This window comes from Kryptolebias marmoratus, linkage group LG8 (assembly GCF_001649575.2).
Source record: "Kryptolebias marmoratus isolate JLee-2015 linkage group LG8, ASM164957v2, whole genome shotgun sequence".
In the NCBI taxonomy this organism is placed as follows: domain Eukaryota; kingdom Metazoa; phylum Chordata; class Actinopteri; order Cyprinodontiformes; family Rivulidae; genus Kryptolebias; species Kryptolebias marmoratus.
Genome location: NC_051437.1, coordinates 7935571 through 7946895, shown reverse-complemented (window position 1 = coordinate 7946895; position 11325 = coordinate 7935571). Strand labels below are relative to the sequence as shown.

Here is an 11325-nt window from a genome sequence, read left to right as displayed (position 1 = left end):
TATTATACTTTCCATCCAGGGAGAGTTTTCAATTCAAAACTAGAGAGTGTGGAGTTCCAAGCTTTAAACTGCATGAGCTGCTCTGTTCATGAAGCTGAATTTATATGCAGATTAATCTCCCTCCCCTTCCTCCTGAGGGTCTTTGTTTTGCCCTGTTTTTAAACTTTGAGGATCTGCCAAGTCCTGGATGACTAAGAATCTACACCAGCATGTTACCTATTTCATTCATTTTCCACAAATGAGTTGAATAAGTAATTCTATGCAGATTAAAAGAATAAAATGGGTAAATAATGAAACAGGTAGTTCTGTACCAAACAAAATAGTTTGTTCTTTTCTTTTTGCCAAACACCATAAATATGAAACTCTAAATGCCTTAATGCAACATTACAAACTAGAAATTTTCTTTTATACATGTGAAATAATGAAACTTTATAAATTGTTTTAGCTTCATTTTAAGGGTCAAATCTATCCTTATAAATTGAATTTAGTAGAAAAGATGGAAAAAATGACTCTTCTGATTGTAAAGGTTGCAGACCCCTCTGTTAGAGCCAAGAAGAGTGATTGTTTTTTTTGTTTTTTTTTTTTCCAAAGTAGGTGGGTTAGTGGATGAGAAGATCCCTCCTATTTTATTTTTTCTTTCTAGGGAATCACAAACTCCTCCTCCGAACTTTGCTGCGGCTCTGGGAACTCCCTGCGTTATGTATCCCCCATTAGGTTGATCAGAGGAGGCGTGGAGCGCAGCAGCAGCAGAGAGAGGACGCTGTGGAGGAGCTGACGGAGCACTAATGATTAGAGTTACAGAGATGCAGTTTTAGTTAGGTCTTTATCTGTTTGTTTCGGATCGATCTGCGGACTGAAAGGACTCGGACTTGTTGGTGCCACAAACCAAACTTCAGTGGATTATTGCTCTCTTTTATTTAAAACAAAAAGAAAAAAAAAAGAATGGCTTTAGGACGATTACGCACAAAGACTCCGGGGACGGGCGCCTGTCTCGCCCGCTCGTCCCTCTGTCTCTTCGGCCTCTTGGTCACTTTCTCGCATCCGTCCTGCGACGCGTTCAACCTGGACGCGGAGAGCCCCGCAATTTACAACGGACCCGAGGGGAGCTACTTCGGATATGCTGTTGACTTTTATTTGTCTGAATCTGCCAGGTGAGTCTCTCACAATAATATAAAAAAGACAGAAGTTTCTCCAACAGTTATTTATTTCAGCTACTTTCTGTTGTTGCGCACAGCGAGCGAACTTTCCACTGGACTGTTAGGAGGTTGTTTTTTTCTCCCAAATTTTAGAACATCTACAGCTCTTTGTTAAAGTCACAGAGCTGGATTTCCATAAGGGTTCAGACCTGTTTCTTTCAGGGGTTGTTGTTTTTGGCTCTAACGTTAAATGGGAGATTTATGCGCTCCCTGGACACATGTTTTACGCACATCGCACACGCCCTCAGCATGAACACAGCTAACTGTAATTGAATATATCTGCGTTCTGAATGAGTCCTGGAAGGAATCCCAAATGGTGCTGGAGTAACAGGGTACTATTCATTCCTAAATGAAGAAGAAAACATTTAGAAATCTCTCCGAACAGTTAAGCAACCCACATAATTAACATTTATGTTTGAGTCTTTAATTTGACTAAGCCTGGTCACTTTAACCTTAAGCAATCCTATCTGATGCTTCTTGGCTCAGTGGAGATGTGATCCCTGTGACACTCAGCATGCAGGGACTATCTCTACATTCCTCCTCAGAGGGTTTGGGGCATCAGTCACTTTTGGAATTCAAACTCTTGCATACATGCCTGTGGTCCTGTCTAATACCGGAGCTCTCTGTGGAGAATATAAATGGGGGGATTTGTGGAGAAGTTGGTCATTTCAGTTGCTGTCAGTGCTACATTGGTTTTCTTTGCATGTTGTTTCAGTTAACAAAGGTTTCACTCAGACGTTTGCAGACTTTCTGGCTGGGCATCAGCAGACCACTGTCCAACCTGGGATTTGAGAAAGAGCTTTGTGTTTAGAGGACCGCCAACAGCGGCTTTAGTTTCCCTAGACAGCAGACGCTCAGACCCGGGGGAGACCCTATCTCCTCATCCCCTTCTTTATCTCTGGTCTTCACTGTCTGTTTAAAAGCCAGCTGCTATTGGCCTTAATATTACTCCCTGGGAAACCGGGGATCCAGGAGAACGATTTGATTTAGGATGTGACGCTTGCATGCCTCCTCTTCCTCCTACATGACCCCTCCCTACTCCATCTTTTGCTGATGTCATTCTGCTGGGGCTTTTTAATTCATCCATTGCCCAGACCTCCCCCCATCGTCTAGCCCCACTCCCCATCATCTCTCCTCATCTGTTTAAATACCAGACACAGTAGACGTCATCTTGCCGATGACTTAATCTGAACTTTCCTACAGACGAGACACCTTGCTTATAGGGAGGCCGAGACAATGGTTTGAAAGACTAAAGCAGGGGGAGTTTTGAATCTTTCAACAACTCACTGCTCTGTAATTTTCTGCCCGATGATGTGTGTTCAGAAATCAAACATTCAACAACCAAAAGAAGTCTGACAGGGCAGATTTAAGACTGACTCACCCCTTTATCTGCAAACCACATGGATCTAACACTTTTCATCCACAGTATTTTTATTTTTTTTTAGCTTTTATCCATCAAAACATATCAGACACAAAATGAGTTTCTGTTATCTCTTCTTTCACCAACACATCATCCTCACCCACGCCTTGGAGATGTGGGGAGTGGGGGAGTGTAGCTGCAGACCCGGTGAGGTCAGTTCAGAGTTGGACAAAAAGATTCTTCTTGTCAGGCCGGTCTGGTGTGAACTGAGCACCAACCACGTCAATAAAATGATTGAGCCTTTTAAAAAACAAACAAACATGTCTTTCCTCCAGTTACTACATCATAATGGGTTTGGGAAACAAGACAGATGTGAGGCAGATGTGACTGCAGAGACAAAGAATGAAAATACGTCTCATCCATAAATACTTAAGCTTACTAGCTTTGTCCAACTTTGATGTTAATCCCGGACAACAAGTTTATGTATGTAGGCCTGTCATGCTCTTCAGTATGACTAATAAAATTTCATTTTGACACTGGTAGACTGAAGATAGTCTGTGAACTGTATGTGACAGTTCTTGTGAAATCCACACAGGTAGAGAAGAAGCTGTTCATTATTTCCTCTTGTGGGCAGATATTTATCTGTTCAGAAAACAAGTCTTCATATGTCAACTCTCCCAAACACCTTCCTCTGACCTTTTTGTACTTCTAATGTCTCTCCTGTTAACACTTGATCATCAAACTGCAGTACCTGTCTCCTCTGACTTCTTGGTTCTGGGTTCATTCCTATATTACCCACTTTGTACTTTTTGCAGTTTGGTCACTTTGCACCCATCCCTTTGTGGGTACAAAAAAGAAGTTTCCTCCCATGGGTCTTTTTGTACTTCCCTTGGCCCACTTTATTTGTGCCTTGGCAGATCTACTGGAATACAGTTAAAAAAAATAAAAGTCTGTTTTAATATAGCCTATCCTTTAAAAAAAATTTTGACAAAAAAGAATTAAAGAGTTAAAAAGTATTGTACCTTTTACTGTATCAAAAACAACCAAAATGTGCAACGCCTTCATTCCCTGGCGATAAGGCTCCTTCATCTCCAGTAGCGCCTTCAACACACCACTGGACAAGACAAACTTTCTTTCTCTTCATTGTATATTTCACATATATGAAATGACAAATATGATAGAGACAAATCTTTATCTCAAATCTTGAAATAGTATATTTGTATGTCATCAGTCAGTTTGAAGCATATTTATGGACACATAAACACATAATGCGACTACTTATTTAAAATGAGTAGGTTTATTGTGTTGCATATGACTCCATTTAAAACATAAATGACAGCAGGAGGTTAAATGGTTGGAACCTGGGTACAAAATGATAAGCACGTGATTACTGAATGCCACCTGCTGTGTAAGAAACGGCAACCACCAGTTCAAAAGTAGAACTTAACCAGCACTCTTGTGTATCAAACTCTTGGTAACCAAATCGTGGTACCTGACTCTTCTGACTTTCGCCTGTGCCAGGCAGTGATAAGAGTGATAAGGTTGTACTGTGACAGAAGAGGTCACAGGTCAGGGGCTGTAAATAATAAAAGACATGGCCTGGTGCTTATGAACGAAATGAGACGGGTTCCCATGTTTCAGTGACATGCATCAGGTTACAGATACTGTTACAAGTACAAACAACCTCAGCCTGGTCATGTTAGTTACTCTCTTATGTACCCCTAAAATAGGATTAGAATTGAACTAATATTGACAAGATGTCAGGGACTCTTTTGCAATTTTCCCCCCCCTTATCTGCTTTCTGGTCCTTCTCCATATGTGATTTGTCTCAACTTTTGTTATTGTTGTCACTGGTGTCCTTTTCTGTGGACTTGTTTCTAAATCAAACCAGTAAACATTTGAAGTTCAGGAGCACAGCTTGTATATTTGGGTTGCCAAGCTTTCCTTCATCCAGGTTCTTGTTGTGTGCAGACAAAGAGGCTCTTTGTTTCATGGCTGAAATTGTTTACTGTGTTCTTTTCAAGAAGTTCTCACAGTAACTCCTTTTTTTTTCCTCTTAATACATACTAAGAGCCTTAAAAGCAAATAGTCTCTGTTAAAGATTAACAAACAGGGTTGCCGTCCAGTTTGTCTCATACTAAGGGTCCTATTAGCTTCCAGTGGTGTATTAGTATAAAGGGGCTTTATATTTTGAGCCTGAGTGTGTTTTGATGGAAAAAGATGCTGTGTTTAAAGGGCCTGCGACCCTTTGCCATATTGGTTTGGGAATGCCCCGAGGATGTCATGGAATGGTGTTGAACACTGGTCTGGGATGTCCTGACTCATACTTTTTCACATTGATTCTGTGTCTGTCTGCAGGCATGGTTTCCTTTTAACCGCAACTCACAAGATGACTCACTTGTATGGTATTTTTTGCCTTTAAATGGCAAGCAGCACATGAGGGCATTTACTCCTCGTCAAATATGAAATAAAATACACTGATTGGCAAATTAGTATGGATATTATTCGCCCACCACCATGAAGGGTGGGGCAACCATGTAACTGCCTGTGTGTATTTTGTGTCTGACTGTTAGCATCTGATCGCTCTACGTCTATCATTGATTAACATTTAGACTCAAACCAAATTAAATGGCCATTACAGCTAATTAACCTTAGCTAACACAAACATGTCTATAACTCAGGCAGTTTTACAAAAATTGAGCTAAAATTTGGTGTGGCCGTGGCAAAGAGTCATTCCCAACACATGTTCACAGTGCAAAGAGATTGCACAAGATCTTTGGGTAAAACAATGTAATTAACTGTAAGAATCAACCATCTTTGTTTACAACTTTGCCATGCAACATGGCAGGCGGCATGCATCTGTTTTATTATTTAAGCTGGAAATGTCATGTACCTTTTGGTAAGATCTTCTCATGAATGTGTGTTTGGTTTTATGCTTATGTGGGTGAAGGGGGGTTGGATTAGGTAGGGCAAACTGCTCAAACAGCTGCATCCCCCTCCACCTCCACTCCTTTAAACACAACAGTGTCTCTGTTCTGAGGTGAGAGCACTGGACCCCCTGGTGAGGCCATTGTGGCGGGTGAGGTGTGAAGCACCAGCCGTTAAACCCCCTTGTAGGAGGACTTTGGGGCAATGGGACTGTGAAAAGGGAGGAATGGTCTGTAATTGTTTTTAGAGGGGGTTGGGCAACTTTTTGGTATGAAGAATTGCACTTATGGGACCATGGGCCTTTTTTTCAACGATAGCATGATGTTTAAAATTTCTCACTTGCCACTTGTGAAATAACTTGACAGGTGCCACTTTTCCCACATTAACTTCAAAAGCAGCCACAAGGATGGAAGAAGATGAAACGACTGTAAATTGCTGAAAAGTTGCGGGAAAAAAATGGCTAATCTAGTTGGTGTCATCTTGCTAATTCCCCTAACAGACTTGTAACTCCCACATCATGCTGGGTAACATAAAAGCATAAAGTTTCAACAGGTATTTTAAATCATGTCTGGGTGTCCACACTTTTTTCCTTTGTGACAATAAACGGGGTTGTGTGCATTCCTTAGATAGCACAGCTTGTAATTTCCAGACCACCTGTTGTTTTACTGTATTATCCTTTTGAGAGTAGAGAGGAAACATTTTTTTCTGTGATCTGGGATCAGATCCTAAGCAGAGTGGACTGTTTATCTTATCAGCGCTGGTTTTCTCTGAGTTCAGATCACAACAGCTCTTTTTCAAGTTACATATGGAGGTGTCTATAAATTTCTGTAAAGGACATAACTTGCCACAGGCTTTTAGAGCAACATATAGATCTTTTTTTTTTGTTGTTGTTGTTGTTGCACAGACTTCCAGTGTCACGTAACGGTTAACAAAAAATGTGGCCTCGGCTCAGTACAGTAGACTCTCTGTAGTCAGCACACTCCATCCCAGCCGGGACTGCTACTCTCATCATCTCAGCGCTCCTGTACGGCAGCACTGACAGAGTGTGTATGTGAACAGACGACCGTCCATATGGCCACCGTAAGGGCTCAAGCAGCTTCTGTCTGGCCTTGGCTTTGAGAAGACACGAGACTATTCATGTGGCTCAATGTGGTCTAGATTAAGTCATTACACACTACTTGTGTTTTTCATGTCAGTCACCCAGCTGATTTTAGTCTTAAAGTGATAGTTCAGTTCTTTTGAAGTGGGCTTCTGTGGAAATTTTCTGTACATTTATTATCTTAAGTACCTCAACCTCAGTTTTAAAAAATAAAGTTTAATTCTGACAGAAATGATGAGCTAGAGGCAAGTTTAGGTTGATTGCTAATCTTGAAACAACTGTAATCTCAAAAATTTCATAGCAGTTTATGCAAATGTTATTTTCTAAACTTTTACAATGCTGTCAGTTTTGCCATACATGGTTTACATGGAATTTTATGGACATTTGTGGCACAAATAGCAGCAACGGCAGCTAGCTGTAGCACTTCCAATGCAATTTAAGGCACTTCCAGCAGGAATATAATAATATTTCTGCTATAATAACAGTATAATGCAAAATTGATTGTGGTGTAAAGGATAAAAAAAAAAGCATTTGCAGGAACTTCTAAGACTGGTGTCGTTTGAAAATGGCAACAATCTACTTTGGTCTAAACCCTCTGAGGCTAGCTGTTGTAGCTTGAGTCAGGCTGAATTAATAGATGTTTCCTCTCTGCTCCAGATCTCTACAGAAGTCGAATTGCATATGGAGATAAAACATTGTGAGGTAACATGCCAGCATATCTGGATTACGAACACATTTTTAAGAAGAAAAATTAGAGCAGTTCAGTGGGTGCTTGCATTGTTTGCAATTTGGGTATTTGTTGTGGTGTTAGTGATAGAGTTACATTTAACACCTGAGTTCATTCAGCCAACTCTTAAAGCTAACACGTGTGAAGGAAACTTTAAAGAGAAGAGCCATGTCTTCATGGGACAGCAATAAGGTAAAAGGATTGCAGAACAGGTGACTAATTTTTTTTCGCTCTGGATGACCAACTTATCTCTGTGGTGGAGAAAAGAGATTTATGACTTCTTTTGGAGTCATGGTGGGTCCTACCTTCCCAACACTACGTAATGGACACATTTGTACCAGAGCTGTATTAAAAAGGTTTTCTGTCACCTTGCATTAAAAAAAAAAAAATGCGGCACAACATGAACACAGGTTTTCTTTACTAATATGTAGAGCCACTAAGGTGTCAAGCACTGATTTAATAACTTGAATATAATCTGTAAGTCTGCGCTGTAAAAAAACAAACAAACCAAAAAGGCAAATTACTGCAGATATCAGCTTGAGACTCTGTGTTGGCCAAAACATAATCTTAAATGACTTAATGACTGAAATGACTTAAAAAGAAACTTTAGAATAAATGAAATATCCCATTAAGTGATAAATTACTGTGAAAAATAAGCATTATTGTTACATACTACCAGTATTTTATCAATAACTTGAGTTCAACAGGTTTATTTTGCTGCTTCTGTTTATCCAGGTGTATCTCTGAGAAAGATGTGTGTAGTATTTTGATATACGTCATTTTTTACACTTAAGAATCTAAGAGCTGCCTTCGGTGCACATCAGGTCACTGCATCTGACTTCTTTTCACTAATATGGAACCACTTCATTGTTTAAGTGTGTGTTGATAGCTTGGTGTAAATTCTATGAGGCACTGTGCGTGTTTTCCTTAGGTGATGGTGAGTTTTGAAGGCCGTGAGCACTTTAACTCACCCACCCCCTTTCTATACATGTGTCATGGCATTCGTTAAGTCTTGTTTATGACTGCAGATGGTGACTGCAGCCGGCACTGGAAGGCTTAACAAATGCGATTCAGATTTTTCCCCCTCATTTTAGCTTAAAGCTGTTATAATAGTCTTCAAGTGACATCAGCCTTGCAGCTGGGTGGAAGACAATTAAATGTGGAATGGAAGGGTTCTGGACTAAATAGGAGGGTGTAGTGTTTGCCTGTTGACAGCTTCAGTCTGTAACCTCATCATAAACCCTATTAGCTATGGCTGCACACAATAATGTCACATCAGCGAGTTCCAACACTTGGCATCGGCCTTAATTTCACAACTCCACATAAAATAGTGGTTACAGTTTGGCAATTATGGTGTGGTGAGAGGTTGTTTTTTTTGTAGATTTTCCTTAGATTGCTTGACCCTCAAATGAGATGGTGCTCAGTAGCAGTGAAGTTGTTTACACATTCCTCCTTTTCCTTTTAAATAAATTACAGTAGCTTAATTAATGCTTAATTGTCAGTTGGGTGGTGGAGATCATTAGTGGCTGCTGTGTGACAGATGATGGAACTGGGTGAAGCTTTTCCGTCTGCTCGCTGTTTCACCACCAGGACATTTCTCAAAAACCTGCCTTGTAAAACAGATTTTTATTTCTCCATAACAACCAGAAACCAAGAACATATTAAATGAATGAAGGAGTTTCTTCTGAAAGTTGTAAGGTGTGTCTGTGAAACAGTTACTAGATCTTCAGATGGGCCTTTTTATTGCATTCAGATGCATGTTAAGCAGTATAGCTTTCCCTTGTTGACATATCAAACTTGTGATGGTGCCTCTCTCTTTATACTTCAACCAGTCTTTGTCTAGCCACTTCAGCATGAGCACAGCCCACCTCACGAGAATGTCTGAAAAGCTGAGAGCACAACCCCCGCTAATTAAATATTTTTGCATGAAGACCCACAAAGGAATTGGTAATGCAGCTCTCGCTCAACAGACAGCGATTCTTAAAATGCAAGCAACACAATAGCTCATGGCAAACAGAAAAGGTACAGTGGTGGAGGAATGTTTGAAAAAACCCAGACCCTCCTCAGATAAGGGGCCTTTAAATGCTAATTCAGATTTATTTACAGAACTTTCAGATTACTATCAATCTGTATGTGTGTGTGAGTGTGTGTATGTTAGAAAGGGAATTTGTATTAGCACATCTGCATCCATCAGTGCAAGGTAGTAAAAACCAGGATCAGCTGCCAACTTTCTGATTAAAGCATTAGCTGCTTTTTGGTTGCTTCCTGTACTTTTCCTCTTTGAAAAGACGCCATGGCCAACTGTAGCTGGACCCTGTTCAGATCTGATCCAACATCAAATGCTGTGGCTTTTAATTTCCTTGGCCCTGTGTGCATCTTCCTCCAACAGTGTCACTAATTACATACATCTGCTTGAAGACGTTTTTTTTTCTCTTCAGAGAAGCATTTTTCCTTTTTGTGTGCCAAGAAATGTTTGTCTGAAAAGCTTTAATGTAAATGTGCTATAGACTTTGAAATGTGTTTTCCTTAAATAGATGTGGGTGGTTTGCACATGACAGGTGTGCATATATACGAGCTCCTTCTACATATGAATGAAAGAGTCTAAAGATAGTGGGAACAAGATATTCAGCTGTTTCACTGTGAGAGTCCCTAGCCAGATAACCTCTCTGTGATTTCGATCATTGCTCAGATTAAGCTCTGTAGCTCTACAGGGATATTTCTGAGTCTGCGTAAGTGGTCATGGATAAAAGAAGATGCTGTTTCTTTTTCCTCAGGTTGAATGGTTTTGTTTCATTTCACCTCATTCAACAAAAAAGGGATTTCCTGCTTCACTTTTGGGATCTGGCGGTTTTCTGCCTCTTTTGAGGCATTAAGGTACTAACAGTAACAATTGTGCAAATGCAGCCTTCTTTCTTTCTTTGTTCTCCCACACTTGTGTGTTTTGAAACTATAGGTGCTAAATTAATAGGAAAGATTTGTACTGAGCACCATTACTTCTTAATCCATTTCTGCTGGACTTCAACCAAATCTTTTTTCCTACTCCTGCCCATATGCCTTGGCCCTCAACTCAAAGTCACAAAAAGTAGCAGTTCAAATGTTCCTCTGTGACATGGGACATCTCTTCAGAAAGTCAATACATTTAGTTATTACTGATTCCTTTTATGTAAATACCAATATACCCATATATAACATGTAAACCTAGCTTGCAACAAACTTTGGCTTATAACTTTCATGCTTGTTTGGAAAGAACATTAATAATCCATCAATGCGTCTATTTGGTTCCGCTAATGTGTGGTCGACTCACAAAAGCAGCAGATCCAGGAGGGAAACCCAAACATCATTTTTCCAGCTCCTCTTGGGAAACCTAAAGGGTTCCCAGCCCAGAGGGGATATATAATTCCTCCAGCAAATTCTTGGTCTGCCCTAAGGTCTCCTCCAAGTGGGTCTTGCCCAGAAATCCTCCAGAGAAAGGTGACCAGTAGGAATCCTAATCAGATGCTATTATTGGTGTTCATAAACTAGTATGACAATAATAACAAACTTGATGCATAGTAATCAAAGTACATACTATTGTGTTTATTCATTTATTTGGTCCATGAAAATTACATTTCACGAGGTGTTTTTTTTCTAGAGCAACTCATACTTTTTAATTTTGAAGTGTGTCCCTGAAAAATCTCCATTTACAAAGGCTAGAAAGACCCTTTGCCTTCATTTACATCACAAAAAGGATCAGGGCATCTTACTTCATATGGAAAACACGGGGCTAAAAAGTAAGTGTAAGGGGTGAAATGAGATTCATTTTTTTTCCTTGTAAGATGTTTACTTTCTTATCTGAAGTCATAGGTAAATTCACGGGATTGCAAGGCATTGAAACATTGCAGTTTAACTGCTGTTCCTCTCCTGCTGGCTCTTCTTGAACCCTGCTGACTTGTTACCCTTAGGGGCAGGATGCTAAGTTTTGCCTAAAAGTAAACATTTGCGAACTGTTGGAAGATCCAGACCAGGAAAGGGAGTG

General features: G+C 40.1%; 1 protein-coding gene across 1 annotated transcript in view; it reads left to right on the top strand.

The window, feature by feature from the left end:
- Positions 1 to 711: 711 nt before the first annotated feature.
- Positions 712 to 11325, top strand: part of itga5 (integrin, alpha 5 (fibronectin receptor, alpha polypeptide)) — a 40040-nt gene continuing 29426 nt past the window's right edge. Inside the window, exon 1 of the mRNA XM_017419188.3 lies at positions 712 to 1151. Coding sequence (XP_017274677.1) covers positions 943 to 1151 — 209 coding nt within the window. The 5' untranslated portion in view covers positions 712 to 942. The remainder of the gene's footprint in view (positions 1152 to 11325) is intronic.